At 40.9% G+C, this 19,119-nt stretch overlaps 1 protein-coding gene across 1 annotated transcript in view; it reads left to right on the top strand.

Moving 5' to 3' along the window:
• The window catches only part of snap91a (synaptosome associated protein 91a), a 58,148-nt gene that overhangs the window by 15,732 nt on the left and 23,297 nt on the right, over window positions 1-19,119 (top strand). Inside the window, exons 2-8 of the mRNA XM_074654697.1 lie at window positions 6,703-6,845; window positions 11,132-11,207; window positions 13,108-13,210; window positions 13,683-13,776; window positions 14,218-14,329; window positions 15,746-15,852; window positions 15,940-15,981. Coding sequence (XP_074510798.1) covers window positions 6,703-6,845; window positions 11,132-11,207; window positions 13,108-13,210; window positions 13,683-13,776; window positions 14,218-14,329; window positions 15,746-15,852; window positions 15,940-15,981 — 677 coding nt within the window. The remainder of the gene's footprint in view (window positions 1-6,702; window positions 6,846-11,131; window positions 11,208-13,107; window positions 13,211-13,682; window positions 13,777-14,217; window positions 14,330-15,745; window positions 15,853-15,939; window positions 15,982-19,119) is intronic.

Raw genomic sequence — 19,119 nt, 5'->3', positions numbered from 1 at the left:
AGTGGGCAAATGTGCTGCTTTATGCAAATTTATGTATATATTTATTATTGGAAATCAATTAACAACACACAACAATGTCCAGAAACCCTCACAGGTACTGCATTTAGCATAAAACATTTTTTACTTTTTATCATAGTACTTTGGTCACCATATACAGTACTGTGATCAGAGGGATGGCTGTATGGTGTATTTACACACATTACATAGGCAAGGGAAAGTCCAGAAGGATCCAAGTCTAAATCCAGCATTATTTTATCTTTTTTATTATTATCAGTAAATCCCATAAAACGACCAAAAGTCAGGGATGAATCTGTCTCACTAAGAAGCGCTGTCTGTGTAGCTGCAGTCTGAGACTGCTCATGCTCTACCTCTCCACTAGACCTAATCTAAAAGCAATTAAAAACACATAAAAGAGCCGAACTGTTGCACCGGGTGACATATACCTTCATTACAATAAACATAACCAATGTGTTTTATTCATTGCAGCTCCCACTGTCCCACTGGCCACGTTTATTGTTATGAATGAATATGTCACTTGAATGCAACTCTCTTATGTGTTTTTAGACAACAACAGTGCTCTGCTGTGGAAGATAAAGCTATGCTACAACAAGCTGTGGCTACACAGGAAATATATTTTCATGAATGTATTCACTGCTGCTGGTTTTTGAGACATTGATTCTCCCCACGGTGTCAGCTTGTAGCACGGTACAATTTCAGTTTGGGAAAATCGTACCAGACATTTCATGCATATCGGATGAGGCTGCATAGTGTGCATACATTTTGCTTTTGTCAAACAGAGCGCTGACTCATACGTGGTTGCATTCTGAAGCGTCGCAGAGTTTGTGTAGATGTATTACCTGTTAACGAGTGCCTTACATTCAGACAGGTGTCTTTTTCTCTCGTTTCCCCATTCTCTCATTTTACAACCGCACACCCACACTGTAGAGGATGTCAGACCACTGGTTCTCCCCTCTTTGCTCGCCGCGCTGCACAATAATAATATAATAAACGTGTATTGGCCCTTGTAATCCTCATGTCACAAATAACCTTGTGTAACAGCTAAAAATCCCCAGGCTTTAAATGAAGGACATGTTCTGTATGCTGTCACTGAGGGACTGAAATGTCACACTAGGACCACAGTACAAGAGACCGCCTCATGTTTGGCTGCTACAACATCTTTTAGCCAGAATAGATTTTTGTAACGTTACATATCTTGTACACGGTGCTGCAGGTACTATGCTAAACACCCATGAATCTCTAACATTATAAAATGCAGCGTAGAGTTCACTAGTTCGCTGTTAATCCTCCCGACTATGTTTTAGTAATCTTATTAATGTCTCACAGCTAGAAAGATGACTTTGGAGTGTTATTTAACCTCCTTCCCAACATGCTAGTATGACATGGTTGGACAAATAGATTCATTAGGTTTTTATAGTTTCATATGATACCAGTATCTTCACTCTAGTTCTAAAACTGAGCCCACTACAACCTAAATATTGCAAGTTGCATTAATGCGTTAAAGAAATTAGTGGCGTTAACTTTGACAGCCCTAGTTTATATAAAAACAACGATGAGTGACAGGCAATACAATATTTGCAATTCAATCTGCTATATGCTGTAACATACAGGATATGGATCCAAACATGCAAGTAATTGTTAGTCAGCGTGACTATCTGTGTGTGCTAGCGCTCGAGAAGGACCGAGCTGCCTCTCGCTGTCTCTCTTTCGTACTCACACTCACACTTATGAATAATTGAGAAGGAAGGTGGGGAGAGACGGTGAGTCAGGAGATCCTGCTGAAACGTTGTTCAGCATCTCAATCAGAGCAGAGACTCTCTGCCTGTTTCTCTGTTTCTCTCTCTCTACAGGATTAGGATTAGATATTCTATTGCATGTTTAAATATTTCCCAAGACTTTATCCTCCAGCACCTCAAATAAACTAATGTCAGTTCGCTGTTAGGAGGGATTCGTTGAATAGTGAGGTTTTATCAATAACACTCAAATGATCTTCTTGTGTGCAGCGTTTATCATGAGCAGCAATAGCTGAACAGACAAAGAAAAGAAACGTCTTAGCGACAAATAATAAAAATGTTTCTCTTGAATCTCTTGTACATTCATTTCCTCATTATACTCTTATTAGGACGTGATTTACAGTAGATTTAAGGCAACTATTTATGTAGATATTATATGCAGATTGCCTCACAGTCGGGCAAAAGTGCTGACCCTCTCTGTGGGAAACAGAGAGAGAGAGACGGGCAGAGAGTGAGACAGACAGACAGACAGACCGACAGACTGAGACGGAGAGATGAAAAGCGTAGGATGATGCAGGCTGCTGACTCATCCGCCCTGTAGGGATTATCCCTCTCACTTTATGCGTGTGTGTGTGTGTGTATGTGTGCGCTGCCTTACTACTGAGGACATGCACAGCAATTATTACCGCATGATGAAAGCATGATGGAGGAAGCAAAAAAGCGGGCAGACTTGTAGCATGACTGTCAAAGCAAAGTGACCTTGAATGCATTTTTGCATGACTATTCATGCAGTCCGTTTCAAGCTACTGAGGGCTATTGGACTTGATTTATTCATGGAAATAGAAGCATGCATTATATAACAGAAAAGAATAATTTATTGGCAATTTGAAGCATCTAAATGACCACTGCTTAATTCGTCATATCCCTCTTTGTCAGTATCTGTTTGTCTTTGCAGCTACTGTATTTGGCATGATTTTAAAGGGGACATAGAATGAAAATTCACTTTTTCAGTGCTTGTACACATACATTTGTTTATCTGGAGTGCCTACCAACCCACAAACTGTGAAATAAGACAAGCCAGTCAGGTTTTTGTGAGCTGCCTGGATCAGAAAACATGTGATTCAACAAGCCATTCAGGCCCTGTTCAGACCTAACATGCGTCCTGAGTGATCAGATCACAAGTGGAACAGCTCAAAGTACCACATTCAGAGGTGGTCTGGGCCACATATGGCCATATTCTTTTAGCAGTGTGTACGCAAATGCGTCCTGGCCACATTAAGGACCGCCTACTTAACTGACGTCCCACTGGGTTGCGCTGGGATCCGCGGGTCTCTGCGCTCCTCAGGTGAATAGACAGGCAGACGTGAGCGCTTGTCTGCTCGCAGCATGAAACCGGCTTCTGTGCTCTACTGTATTCTATCGATACAACTGTATTTTATTAAAATATATGTCATCTATAGGCTACATATGTACAGACTATCAGACTAGGCACGCAAAGTGCATTATTATCTTACTTTCAGTGATGTGTCTGTGTTTTTGTTCCACCCACCCGCTCGCTCGCTCACTCACTCACTCTCTCTCATCCCTGGCTCTCTGAAGCTCTGTATGCTGCTGTTGCCTGGCAAAACAATAACCCTATATTTTTATGTTTATAAAATGTACCCAAATTCACAAATATGTAGGATATTACTACTGACATTCATGTAATATTACGTCACAACGGCTGCTGTATTAGCCGTGTGTTTACTACGTGTTTATTTGTATATGGGGCGGGGAAATGAGATCGGATCATAAGTGGTCACCGGAGACGCATGTGGAGACGCATTCTGTGAACAGACGTACTTAAAGGTGTCCACTTAAAGGTGTCACTCAGGACGCATGTTAATACCAGGTCTGAACAGAGTCTTTGCTTTTTGACTTCAGGAAGTCACTGCTCCCGTCCTGGGCCAAGAAATAGTCTGGACCCAACATAACCTCCTGTAAAACTGCAAATTGTCATTTTTTCTTTTGACGTGTCATTACAGTTTTAGCATGTTTATATATCAACACTATAAAAAGCTGTCAATTGTCTTTTATAATAGTCGTTAGAAACATATTTTCAATTTTATTCTAATTCAAATTTAAAGTAAAAGTGTTTACTTCACAAACTTCCCATTGCTCATTACTGCATGTCATTCTAGGTAGTGACAGACTGCTCCCTCCATGTGTGAGGTATACTAGGTGCGAGGTGTACAGCCATTTAGTCTATATTAAGCCGGGGAAGAAGATCGAATAGACACCTCTCAGCTCTGCTGGCAGTAAATATGCAGGATGGATAATATGACACTAGTAATGAATCACAGGACTTAATAGAAGTTGCTCTGCGTCTGCTCTGCTGAATCAAGGCTGTTAAAATGACGGCGGTCATGTTTCCTGTCCCTTTCTGTCCATCACTACACACCTGCTTATCTCATTCCTCATCCTGTCTCTGAAGATATGCCCTGAGGTTTACCATGGAAGACAGCTGTGAATAGATATTCTTCTCTTCAGGCTTTACTGTTTTCTGACAGAAGCTGATAAACAGAAGGAAAGAAACGCAACTACAGATTGATCTCATTTATTAGGTATTAGAAAGCTTCTGGCTTCTGGTAGATTGTCCTCTTGGTTAACTTACCTGTTAAATTACTAAGTGCTACTGTATATGGTTATATGTATCACAGTGGCCACATTGTTCTCATCAGTGCTTAATAAGCATAAACAATAACATAATAGTTAGTTTAAAGGTGGTTTTAGTAATGGAAATTAGCTGTTTTCATAATATAACCTGAACATTTTAAAATGAAAGCAGCATTAATACACATACATTTTGTGCTAGTTGGTGGCTGCAGAACAAGCTGTATAAAATGTATTATTACCTAATCACTTATCACCTAATATGTTAACAAACACATCCGGCAGATATGGAGCAGCAGTAGCACTGATTCAGAGTTGTGTTTCTGGCCTCCCAACAAATGTAAGAACAATATTTACTCTCCTTTTAGCTGTTCTTTGGTTTACAACAACTCCTGAGGGAAATATCTGTCTCTTTGGCTGCTAAATGCTCCACTGTGTTCACCAGCTAGTCGCTAACTCTGTCCGTCTGTTGTTTGGTGGGTTTATCAGAGTTTTTTTTCAATGAAAACAGCCTGCATTATGTGATTTGGAAATGACGCTGATGAGATTTTCTGTAGGGTCGTGACCCGTTTACATTACACATATTAAAAAAATATTGATTAGTGCAGCTTTTAATAAGATGTTGTGACTTAAAATGATCATACTCTACTGTACTTCGGCCACTGATGTGTTTGTCAGTGTATTTTCCCCATAAAGTGAAATACATAGCAGAGTGCTTAAGTAACTTTTAAAAAATATTATTTAACAGGACGCTTATATTATGACAATCTGTAATACATGACTTTAGCCGTGCAGATTGTTGCATAAGCAATATTACCTTTATTTTCAAAGTAAATGCGATAATAACGCTTTTCATTTTAACGCCACTAATTTCTTAAACGCATTAACGCAATTTGCGATTTTTAGGTTGTAGCGGGATCAGTTTTAAATATAGTGTAGATACTGATATCATATGAATGTCGCAAAGGAGGTTAAATAACGCTCCAAACTTATGCTAAATTTTGGCGAGGAAAAACTGACATGGTCATTTTTTGGTCATTTTCAAAGGGTTCCCTTGACCTCTGACCTCCAGATATGTGAATGAAAATGGGTTCTATGGGTACCCACGAGTCACCCCTTTACAGACATGCCCACTTTATAATAATCACATGCAGTTTAGGGCAGGTCATAGTCAAGTCAGCACACTGACACACTGACAGCTGTTGTTGCCTGTTGGGCTGCAGTTTGCCATGTTATTATTGGGGCATATTTTTTATGCTAAATGCAGTACCTGTGAGGGTTTCTGGACAATATTTGTCATTGTTTTGTGTTGTTAATTGATTTACAATAATCTCCCTCTAAGGTGAATTTTGAACAGATAAAAAATGTGCGATTAATTTGCGATTAACTATGGACAATCATGTCATTAATCGTGATTAAATGTTTGAATCGATTGACAGCCCTACTTTAGGAAAGTGATCATTTTTCATTCATCATCGTAGAATTAACAACATGGATCTATACAGTCAATAATCTATATTGCATCAGGTCTTATCTCTGCACCACTATATCGTCCATGTTCCTTTAGCACCGTCTCTCTGTCTGATTCTGATCCGTAGGGCTGATAGTCTCACTGCATCCCTTCTTCTCTTCGGGTTCCTCTCTACAGTATCTCTCTGCTGTGGAATATTCCACTCTCTCTCTGCCTGCGCTCCTATTAATGACTGACTGCAGAAAGGAACAAAGCAGTAGCTATGTGTGACTCACACCAGGCAATGGTGGCATAATGTGAAGCACTTATCTAAATACTTTTCAATAAGATGGAAAATGACAGCCTCGAGAGGCAAATCTGTTGACAAAAACTAGCTCCTCGTGCTTGCAATAAGTATTCTACTCACTAAATTGGTGTCTGAGGTCAAATTAGCTATTCTAAGACCGACACATAACCTCCAGTTTTAGTTAAATGTACTTTTGACTCAAGCCAGCGCCCAATGAATTGGTATTAACACTGAATAACAAGTGGAAATATCTCATTCCATTTGCACATGTTTTGCATATTTGAGGAAACGCTGCTCAGGGAGATGCATATGATGAATTAAAGTGGAGATTAGGATGCGAGAGAGTGCGGCTGTGAAATGCAGCAAAGACCCAGTACCACCGCATCGACTCTAGCACACTCCTGTTCATCATATCTCACCCATCTGTTGTCATTACTTGAATAAAAGGCTTCCAGCACACACTGTACCTGTGCTGAATCTCTCCCCTGCTAATTATATCCACCATCTGACCTCCTGTTCCTCCTCTCCTTGATGCTTCTCAGTCCTGATCCAGGCCACCCAGGAGACCAATGTGAACATCCCCCAGATGGCCGACACGCTGATGGAGAGGGCCGGCAACGCCAGCTGGGTGGTGGTTTTCAAAGCCCTGATCACCACGCACCACCTCATGGTGTCTGGCAACGAGGTGAGGCTACTGTTTACACACACACACCCTGAGTACATACTTATGTTGATTGCTGGTTTTAATGTCTCATAAAATTGCAGTCAGAGTAAGTATTCCTCTTGAGCATGGGACTTTACTTCTAGCTGATCCACTGACCATGGTGGTCAATGGACATTACACATTGTGACATTGGTGACGTTATATGTCAATGTTGTGTTTACAGCTTGTCGCGCTGCCCTCAAGCAACCAAATATCAATTAATGCCGGTTTAAAGCTACTTTAATGTGTATTAAAAGGGGAAACTGGATTCTATGAGCAACTGGCATTGCTTCACCACAGGGTTTAAATTTTGACGTGCTTCATAGTTGTAAATTTTGGCCTCAACAGCAGTCATGGAATTAGCAAAGGGACCGGCCTTCTGCATCCTGGTCCTGACCCTTTGACCCAATTTATGTCCTGACAGCTGAAGAAAAGGACGACACTATGAATGGGCAACAAGGGATAACTCAGAGAGATAAACAGATGCTGTTTTATTGCCCATCAAAGAGCCCAAGCTGCCACTGAATTGCAGATGACACGAGAGAGAGAGAGAGAGAGAGAGAGAGAGAGAGAGAGAGAGAGAAAGAGAGAGAGAGGTTGATACAGAAATGCAAGAGAAAGAAGGAGGAAGCATTCAAAAGAGAGAGAGAACATCCTGTAGTTGATGGAGAGGAGAAGACAAAGAGAAATACTGTGAGATCAAGCCATCGGCTCATTTTAGTCATTCATTTACCTTCTACACTTTTCCCTATTCAAAAATCATGGAGTGGGGGGTTGCCTTCCCAGCATGCATTGGGTGTAAAAGCAGAAGAGATTTAGTGATGTGAAGATAATAGCGTTAACCTCTGTAGTCGATACAGCAGGTGTCAGGGGGAAAGGGTAAATTGTGGTGCCTTAAACACTAGGGGTGTATCACGATTTTTTTTTTTTTTACGATTTTGAAATAGATTTTTTTAACACCAGAATTTATATATTTGCTTCATTTGAGTCTATGCGGAGGTACAAGGAAGTTACCCCTTTTGTTGTTGTAGTCTGAGAAACATAACGTCATATCTGGACTGTATCCGTCAACCAAAACAAACCACAGCCGGCCGCAACAAGAAAGTAGATACGACGTGCACCCTCACGTTAAATCCAGCGGGGTAAACACGACACATCCAGTAAAGTATGGAAACACTTTGGGTTTCACACATTGCAGGAAAAGCAGAGCTAGGCATCACGGCTAAAGCTGCATGCTAACTCTGTCATGGACAGGAAACGTTATCGTATCGCGGTAACGTGCGGTCGAGCCGGCCGTCACTCTCATCTCCATGGTCAAATGGGCCGACGCTACAACTGTAGATCACCCATATACTGACATTTATGTTAGAGGGACTGTTTGTAACTTCTTACACTTACACTCTTATAAATCATTGTGGGTCAGTGTTTCCTATGCACGCTCGCGTGTGGCTACGCTGTTCCAACACAAACTACACAGAGGCACCAAAACCGCAAAGTTCTATCTAGTGAAGCCCATCTGTTAAACAGTGTCAACTAATCCTGCTCCAGCCCCCCCCAACCGCGGCCAAAAGACACAGGGGAGACCGTAGCTTTGGTCTCCAGGGCTGGAGTCTCTGCTGTACTCTGCTCCTCTGCCTGCCTGCTTGCCTTCACTCACACACCACGCTCGTTCTCACTCGCTCCACCTCTCACATGCATGCACGCACACTACACACCGCAGAAGAGTTACATTAACGTCGCCGACCAAAACTCTGTGTCTCCCCTGTTCCTTCTGACCACGGTCGGGAGTCTGAAGCAGGAAACACAGTATCAGCATTGATGTATGGAGAGACCTTCGTCTGGTCAGCTACATTACTGCCAAGCAGGTGAAATGTGATATTGTGGTTTTAGCTGACGTGTGTCGCCTCACTGTTTTGATCAATGCTCGTTCATGTCTATGTAGAGCGAGCACAAGCGTGAGCGCGAGCAACAGGACGCTGACTTTCGTTGACTTAACAGCCACAGGTGTCGCTGTTAACAAGCAAATTCTGATTCTTACATAGAGTCCCTTTAAATACAGTCAAATGGAGCTGACCATGGATGGATAAAGAGAACGGAGCTGACGGTAGAGCTAGAGACAGAATTGGCGAAGTTAGCGGAAGTATACACATGTGACTACGTTTTTCAAAATAAGGTGTTAACAAAGGGAACTGTATATACAAAATACATCAATGGAAATAAGATTGATTGGATTATATTCACCAGAAGTATAAAACATTACATGTCCCTTATAAATTAAAAAGAAAATACCACTAATTTGTGAGGGAAATGTCTTTATTCTTTGATAATGCCTGACAATGACTGATATATTTGACTTCAGGACATCTCTGACTACGTACATGCTGAAAATCAAACATTTTTACCGTATCAATTTAGATATTTTCCAAAGAAAATGTCCCTAGAAGTGTATGATTCAACATTTTCCCATGGTCTAGTGTTAAAAAAGTTAACAAAAATCACAATAAATTGTAATATCGAATCGCAATACTTGTAGAATCAGTACCCAAGTATCGTGACGGTGTCAAATCGGTAGATAGGTGTATCATCCCAGCCCTAATGTGCACACACACACACATTTCACAAATAAGCTCAGTTTGTGTGTGAATAATGTGCGATATGGACACAAATCCTCAAAGGGACGGTGTCATAAATGTGTGTGAGCCATGAAATTATGTTTTGACAAGGCAATATATGTCCACATTATGTGTCTGTCTCCTGAGCCCTGTTTGTTTTTAGCCAGAGCTTTGCTGTTATAGTGTCTCTGATGATGATAGAGTGAGCGCTGACTGAATAGAGAGAGAATGAAAATGAGACTAAAACGGGAGGAGGAGGGGAGGTAATGTGTAGCTCACTATTCCCCCAGGGAGTCTTTTTCATTGTTAACCTTCCCTCATGTTAGTACGCTCCGTTTTGTGTAAATGCAGCCACTGAATAAGAATCAGCAGTGTGTGTGTGTGTGTGTGTGTGTGTGTGTGTGTGTGTGTGTGTGTGTGTGTGTCCACGTGTGTCCACGTGTGTCCACGTGTGTCCACGTGTGTCACTGACTGTAGTAAGCTTGTTCTTGCAGGGCTGCAGAAGAGAAAGCCTATTCCCTGGTCCCCTCCGTGTGTCTAATTCATATTCACACCCTCCCACTCATGATGGCTGCAGCGTTGCTCCTTTAATGCTGTATTTCTCTCTAATCACTAAAGGGAAAAAGACCAGTATAGAATCACACCTATTTTATTAATTCCACTTTCTGCTGCAGGCCGTTTCACAGGTTTGTGAGTGCTGAAAGCGCTGAACAGCCCCCTTCGAGATACAGTAGCTGTGAACATCAAACAAACCTTCCTTTCTTATATTTAAGATGGAGCCATCTGTTTGAAAAGGATCATGGAAATATAAAACAAGCCATGACTGCTGGTATAATATAATGTGTTCATTCATAACTGTGAGGTGTAATCTATGGTTAGTTTTCAATTAATGAAAAACTTTTTTTTTTCATTAATTTGTTGATATGTATTATCCATGCAATTTAAAGGGATAGTTCAGGTGTTTTGAAGTGGGGTTGTGTGAGGTACTTATCCATAGTAGGTGTATTACTTACAGTAGATGACGGTCGGCAGGAGTACCGACACTTGAGCAAAGCAATACAAAACTGTGGACGGGGATGGCAGAAAAACATGTTTTAGCAACCTAAAAGAAAGGCTCAACTAGAAAAATCCATATCAGTTTATGTGTACATTATATTTAGAATATTTTCACTGCTTCATCTTGCCATCAGACAGCCCTTTCCTTCTCCTTTCTGACGGGGAACCGAACTGAAAGTGAAACTTATCTCAGGCTCAGATGACAAAAACAGTGTAGATAGGTTTCACTTTCAGTTCAGTTTGCTGTCAGAAAATATTCTAAATATAGCGTAAATGGATATCCATTTTTTTAGGTGAGCCTTTCTTTTAGGTGGCTAAAATACGTTTTCTGCTGTCCCCCATCCACAGCACTACATTACTTTGCTACCATGTCAATACTCATGTCCATTTGTGCAAACTGGTGGCGTGCTGACCGCCATCTACTGTAAGTAATACACCTGCTGTGGAGAAGTACCTCATACAACCCCACTTCAAAACACCTGAACTATCCCTTTAAGCTATTTTAGCCTTGGCCAAAATTGGAGCCATTTCACTATTTGTCATTTAGGACCTGGCAGAGAACTAAAGCCTGTGTGTGTGTATGTGTGTCCTCTCCTGCAGAGATTTGTGCAGTTCCTGGCATCTAGAAACACCTTGTTCAACCTCAGCAACTTCCTGGACAAAACTGGCTCCCATGGTGAGTGTTGTTTCTTTCCTTCCTATCTTTGACTCAACCAGCCCTCCATCATTTTCATGCCTTTATTCTGACCTTTCCGTTGCCAGTTCATTCACCCTTTTATTTTTGTGTTCCACTCTCCCTCTAACACTTACATTGAAGACATTTAACACATGTTTTTAAGCAGCTACAGTTCGTGCAACAGCAGAATACGCTTGAATGTTACAACCAACCTAATCATTCCTCTATCCATCCCTCAGTTCCAGCTCCTCTAATCCCTCAATTAAACCCATCTCCATGGTGATAAACACCAGTTCACACGCTGGTGTCATGGACATTTAATCTTCTATCTAGTGTGACTGGAGTATCTGCAGAGTTTAGAGAGCCAAACGGTCCTTTTTTATGACATTTTAAAGAGTACATAGTCAGGATTAAATTTAACACTTCAGTAATCGAAGCATGGGTTTAGAGTGCTAAGAAAGCTTTAGATGTTTTTGCCTTTCAACAGAGCCTTGCTGGCTCTGACTCCATATTTAGCAAACAGACAAGAGAGTTAAAGACTGATACCACTCTCATCTGTCTGTTAAATATTAACCCACAGCCAGTCGATTAGCTTAGTTTAGCATGAAGACTGGAAGCAGTACATTAACGATGCTCCGTACAGATGACATTTTTTAGCCGATAGCTGAATAAATACTTCCAAGTCGTGCATAAAATTGATGTGTGTCATCAAAATTGATGTGTGTCATCTTCTGTTCCCCCTCTTTCATTCCCGACCAAGCAAGACACCTCCACGCCATTTGTTCCTGTGAGATTTCAGGAAGTTTGCTCAGTGCGCCCACAGACCCCAGAGGGGAAGCTCCAGTCTTGACTTCAGTTTGAAAGGGGAGATGAAGCAGCGAAATTGTACATTTCAACTTAATTTATGCTTCTCCCAGTAATGTAGTCTGTGGGAAATGATTATTATGCTATCACAAGTTGTTAAATATATTACCCTTTGTTGAATAAATGCTTTGAAATGGGCATTTTTAACAGGCCCTGCAGCAGCAAGTCTGTCAACACAGACGCTGTTTGCAGGTAATCCTGCGCATAATATTGATGTTACAGCAGTGTTATTTAATAAACGGTCAATAAAGTAAACGTTTATTACATCAATCTAAAAAAAATCTTCATTAATCGCCGTTGAAATCATCTTATGCGCTCCGTATGTAACACCGTTAAGCTTAATGATTCGTACACAGACGGACCAAAACTCTTGGTCCAAAAGACATCAATCAAAGTGTAAACTGTCTAATGGATATTCCCCACGGAGAATGAACACACAAACATGATTGTCTGGCTCTTAACAGCAGAGGAGTGCTCCCTGGCGTGGCGCTGAAGGGCAAAAAGTGTACGGAACACCGTTGGTTGGTGTTGTGGTTCTGGTACGGCTAAGCAAACGATATAACATGTTAATTAATAAGTTTTAGAGATGCTAGTAGTTTAATTTTTTTACATTTTGACAGAGCCAAGTTAGCTGTTTCCCCCTGCTTCCAGTCTTTATGCCAAACTAATCTGCTCCTAGCTTTAGATCCATACTTGGCGTACAGAGAAGGGAGTGTAGGGAGTGGTGTCAATCTTCTCATGTAACTCTCAGTAAGAAAATAAGTAAGCAGATATCCCAAAATGTTGACCTCTTCTTTTAAAGACTGAGATTAACCCACTAATCACATTTTATCACCCATATATTTATCACAGGTAAGGTGCAAAGACTCTTTACAGTTGCATTTAAGACATTTTGAATCTTTGTTATAGCCCATCTTGACTTTACGTCGTTTTTTGGGGGTATTTTTTGTAAGCCTTTTAAGAGCCCACTAATACCCTGAACTGAGTTGACACTGGAGACTGTGCATGTGTTTACGTATGAGTGTTTCTTCCTTAGGCTACGACATGTCCACGTTCATCAGGCGCTACAGCCGCTATCTCAACGAGAAGGCCTTCGCCTACAGACAGATGGCTTTCGACTTTGGCCGAGTGAAGAAAGGGTAACCGTTTCTCATTTCTCACGACGCTGCCCTGCATGACTATTTCAGCATTATTATTGGTTTTTAACTTTGTTAGTTTAGCCCGAGACCAGAACAGGCCCCACTCTTACCTGCCCTCCATATCCATCAGAATAACACACGACATCCCACTGGGGTCCCGTTTGTGCGTGTCGATGGACTCCAGCCCGGCGTTGGGCCAAGTGCACGGCTTTATACTGCGTGTACAGAGTGCAGAGATGAATACAGAGTGGGTTATTACTCATGCTTATAGAGTGGACGGCTCTGTTTAGCTGGCAGACACAAGGTCCCCATGGCTACATAACCTGGCACTGAAAAATATAACAGAATAGAGATCAGACACATGTGGCAGGTACAGACAGGTATCTGGGTGTTGACAAACAGACAGCATCTGAGTCTTCTTGTCTGAGAGCTGCTGCTTAATTCTCACATTTTCTCTCTCCTTCTGTCTCAGAGCCGAGGGAGTGATGAGGACCATGTCAGTAGAGAAGCTGCTGAAAGGGATGCCCACCCTGCAGAGCCAGATCGACGCACTGCTGGATTTTGAAGTGAGTGACACTCGCCATCAGGGAACAAAGTCACTTTACAAGGTTACTGAATCTGCTGAGGGATAATCAGAGTCGAGAAAAAAGCTGCCAACTGGATTTAACAAAGCGTATCTATAAAGACACGTCAATTACAGCGCCTGTCACATGCAGGGCCATTCTCAGGGGGTTGACTTTCATTATGTCTTCTATAGTTGAAACAAAACATGTAAATCAATGGTGTAGATTTCAACTTTATTATTCCTCACTGTGTAATATCAAATTTCCTTAAATAGAAGGGTTAGAAAAATATATATACCACGGAGACTAACTGTACTTATACATTACAACAGTATATTAACCTATATCATTATCCGCCTTTGGTGAAATGCTGTTGTTTTTTGTTTTTTTTCTTTCAAAATCCTAACCCCCCTGTTCCCTCCTGGATTTTATTTCTGTCCGTAGGTGCATGCACAGGAACTGAACAATGGGGTGATAAATGCCTGCTTCCTCCTGCTCTTCAGAGATCTCATCAAGTTATACGCCTGCTACAATGACGGCATCATTAACCTGCTAGGTAAAGAATCACTCCTTTCGCTTTATCACTGGGGTCATTAGATAATTAATGAACAAAAGTTAAGTACCCTTAAAGGATGGCCACAAAAAAAATGAAACTATCGATGTATTAGTACGTCTCTCAATTAGGGCTGTCAATTGATTCAAATATTTAAGCACGATTGATCGCATGATGGACCATAGTTAATCACGATTTATCACACACTTTTTTTATCTGTTAGAAATGCACCTTAAAGGAGATTTGTCAAGAATGAATACTCTTCTCAGCATGGGAGTGGGCAAATATGCTGCTTTATGCAAATGTACCTATATATTTATTATTGGAAATCAATTAACAACAGAAAACAATGACAGATATTGTCCAGAAACCCTCACATGTACTGCATTTAGCATAAAAGATATGCTCAAATCATAACATGGCAAACTGCAGCCCAACAGACAATAACAGCTGTCAGTGTGTCAGTGTGCTGACTTGACTATGACTTGCCCCAAAACTGCATGTGATTATCATAAAGTGGGCGTGTCTGTAAAGGGGAGACTCGTGGGTACCCATAGAACCCATTTTCATTCACATATCTGGAGGTCAGAGGTCAAGGGACCCCTTTGAAAATGGCCATGCCAGTTTTTCCTCACCAAAATTTTGTGTAAGTTTGGAGCGTTATTTAACCTCCTTGACGACAAGCTAGTATGACATGGTTGGTACTAATGGATTCATTAGGTTTTGTAGTTTCATATGATGCCAGATCTTCACTCTAGCTTTAAAACTGAGCCCACTATAACCTAAAAATTGCAAGTTGTGTTAATGTGTTAGTGGCATTAACACAAATTTGCATGTTAACTTTGACAGCCCTACTCTCAATACTTTTCAACTTCCCTACCCTGTCTGTAGCACTCCTGCTATTTATTTTTTACAGTACTGGCAAAAGAAACCTTTAAAAATGGGTCACAAATACATTGATCTATTTTTAAATAAAGGCTAAGCTAAGCGCTGTACTTTCTAGCAAAAGTTATTCAAACAGGAGTAAATGCTGCATTTGTTGGGGACTCTCTTTAGCTGCAGACCTGGTGCTCTAGTGAGTATTTACAGCAGCAAAACACTGTACGTGGAATCAACTCTAAATAAACTGCAGTTCTTAGGTTCATGGTATTGAAGGGACATGTCACCCAGTGTAATGGTTTGGCTCACTTATGTGTTTTTAATAGTTTTTGGACAACAAAGGAGCTCTATGGCAAAGAGGAATAAGATATATCAGGCTTTGGTTACACAGACAATGTTAAATGTGTTAGAAGGAATTCATTGTTGGTTTTGGTCTTTTCATGGGATTTGTTTAAAAGAAGAAAAACATAGAATAGCACCAGATTTGGTCTTTAACTTAATGGGGATAAAGACTCATATTTCACAATCTCTGTTATCCAGAAAAGTTTTTCCAGATGAAGAGGAGCCAGTGTAAAGACGGGCTGGAGATCTACAAAAGATTCCTGACACGAATGACTCGGGTTTCAGAATTCTTCAAAATTGCTGAGGTAGCCTGCATTATATCACTGAAGAACAGCTAAATGTTGTGCTGCTTGGTAACTGTTGGATTGAAATGTCACTGTCTTCTTTTACAGCAAGTGGGAATAGACAAGAATGACATACCTGAACTCACTCAGGTAAGATTGACCAACCTTTATTCCTTACCTTTATTTATCTTCAATTTTTATGACTGGATCCCTTTAGTTTTTTTAGGTTACATACTAACAGAGCATGTCAGTGTTGTTTTCTAACTGTACTGCATGTCGTGTGAATGTCTAAGTTTCCACCATTCTTGCTCCTCTTTGATGATAACGAGACATTCACAGACAGCCACACTATGCTGTAAAAAAGGAGACATATCCCGCTACACTTCCATCCTCCATGCAGCCAATGAGCTGTGGTTGTTTGGTGATTGATGGCCCCACCGTGTGCCCTCCTTCTCTTTTCACTTCCAGAGATGCAGATTGATCATTCAGGCTGAGAGTGTGAGTAGTGAGCACACAGCTAGCTTTGGAGAGCAAGCAGCTTAGGGAAGGCCAACATTTGAACTCTGTTTGAGTGCACTGTATTGAAGCATACTGCGCAGCGAGTGCAGATCCAGCAGCAGACAGACATCAGGCGCTCTGATGAAGTGGGATGATGTGACCGGAGGAACCGATTGGATAAGCTTTGATGTGCTGAGCAAAGCTGCTGACAAGGCGGCTGTTTTATCGCTGCTAAAACTCTGAGCTAAACATAGTTTACTTTGTAGGTATAAAGGCACAGAAGTTATCCTTATATTGTGTTTAAGAGTTTCCATAACAGCTATAGAGTCACTTAAAGATTGTTTTTGCCTTATTGATTCCTATTTGAATCGCTGAATAAGTGTATCCCAGGATGAGAAACCTGATTTCTCTTGTTGGTTCCTGAATTGATCCCAGTTTACACTGTGGTCTGTTGTGGAAACTCTAGTCTATTGAAAGGTATCCTTTGAGACATGGCAGTATGGATGACCTGCATGAAAAGCATGCTGTAAGGCTCTGATTAAACTCAGACTTGATAGGCCACAATGAGCTAATGGTACCGAATCGAACATACTGTAATGTATGACACTTGTATTGTAGAGTATTTGAAATAGAGACGGGGTGTTGGATCTCAAGAACTGACCAAATTCATTAATTCATGTCAATGCATTTTATAAAAGCCTTGGAGACGTTCTTGAAGAGTTGCAAGATTAGTTTGAGTCAAAACTAACTGCCTGTAAGCTGGATTTGTGTCCCAAATATAGATATGGTTTGACATTTTGGTAAACATGCTTATTCGCTTTCTTGCCAAGAGTTAGCTGAGAAGATTGATACCTCTCTCACGTATGGTTGCTAAATATATGAAGCAAGAGCCAACAGGCGATTAGCTTAGCTTAGCATGAACACTGGAAACGGGGAAACAGCTAGCCTGGTTCCGTCAAAGTTCACAAACTAACACGTTATACCTTGTATGTTTAAGCTGTACAAAAACTACATGTGAAATGTGTGGTTTTATGGGGAGTTATGTGCTGGACTACTTCTTGACTGATCCAGTGAGTACCAGTCTTAAGCTGCCTTCACATGATGAGGTACTGACGTGAAGAAGTACCGTTCACTGTTTCTAGGCAACAACAACAGATGCAGCTGTTCTCATTGGTTGGGCTTTGAAAGGTCAGCGGCAGCCGAGGTCAAGGCTTAAATAATTTGAACTTTAAGTTGTCTGTGGCAATTTCAAGCGGTGCACAACGCCAAGGGTAGCCCTTCTGTGTAGTCGGGCGGCATCGCTCTCCCCATAGCAAAACAATGGCACAGCCAGCGCAGAGTGATTTTACCGCTGATCATGTGTAATGTAATACATATGTAATATAATATGAAATTGATGGTAAGCTAAGCTAATCACCTGCTAGCAGTAGCTTTATATTTACTGTACAGATATGAGAGTGGTATCAATCTTCATTATCTAAATCTCTTTAAAAAAAAACAAATAAGCACAATATTTCCCAAAATGTTGAAGTATTGCTTTATAGAGTTACTTAAGACTTGAATTTTACTTGAGCAATATATCCACTTTCCCTCAAGCAAGGTCGTGTCTAGAAGGTAACCCCCTTGTTAAGGTTAGGCATTGACCTCAAATGGGTAAGGTAAGGCGTTGACCTTGTTTTTGCCAGTTTTTGCCAGATTTTGTAATATTGCGCGTTACCATCTAGACATAACCCCTCAAGCTATCATTTGTTCTTCTACCTCAGTCCCTCCTTCAACAAAGTTCTTGATAGCATACACACAACAGATACTACAACTCCCACAGATGGCATTTACACTTGTTGCATTCAGTTTCAGTTGTAAGTGATCAGAAAGATTGCAAAAGAGGTTTTTCTTGAAAAGTCTTATTACATTTTAATGTCTTGCTGCAGCTACTTTAAATTCTGATGCTCTGCCTGTGTCTAGACATTTAGTAATATCTGCCTCTTTAGTGATGGATGTCTGTTTGAATTTTCGTCTTATAACTATTAGTTAAAAATACCCTTGATGTTTCTTCTTCTCACAGTCCTGCAGCGGTTTCTGACACTGTTAATAGGAAAATGTTTCCCTTATATCTCTTTCGCTAGAAAGGCGTGTGAATGCTACTGACATGCTGGTTGGATTTTAGCATGAAGCTGAGCTCTGTTTGTGGTGTTTGGGATTAACAGCAGCAAAATGTCTCTGTGCTAGCCTGAAAAAATGAAACATAAATAATTAATATAGGTCAGTGACCCTATTTGAATGATGCCACCCTTTTCAGCCATTGTGCACCAGTGTTTCAAGTAGTAATCTGTCATAAATTAGCAGGATAACATCATTAATCTTCACAGCCCTACATATCTTAGAGGCCCGTCTTTAAAAATGAGATACTGTATAGGAGCTAAAGTTTGATTAATGTGTTCAGGAGAGCAAACTTTATCAATCTCCCCGATCCCTCAAACTATAGTGGATTAATCTCAGTCTCTCAGCCAACAATTTCTGCTCTTATCCCTCCCGGGAGGAATTACATCAGCACAAACAAGACAGAATAGTATTACCGTCCGACTGACATTGTAAAAGTGTTATGTCATGTACACTTGCGTGCTATTTTTTAGAGCAGTGAATGGATTTAGGACACACTGCAAATGATGGCGGAGTCCGTCATATCAGATCATATTCCAAACATCTGCCTGAAGGCCTGTTGCTGTTACGCCCACGCGGCGATGATTCAGCAACTTTTATACTGGCAGAACTTCTCCTATATGTGTCTTCAGT

The sequence above is a fragment of the Sebastes fasciatus genome, chromosome 12 (assembly GCF_043250625.1).
Source record: "Sebastes fasciatus isolate fSebFas1 chromosome 12, fSebFas1.pri, whole genome shotgun sequence".
NCBI lineage: Eukaryota > Metazoa > Chordata > Actinopteri > Perciformes > Sebastidae > Sebastes > Sebastes fasciatus.
Note: the sequence above shows the minus strand (reverse complement) of the source record. Positions and strands in the feature narration are given on the sequence as shown.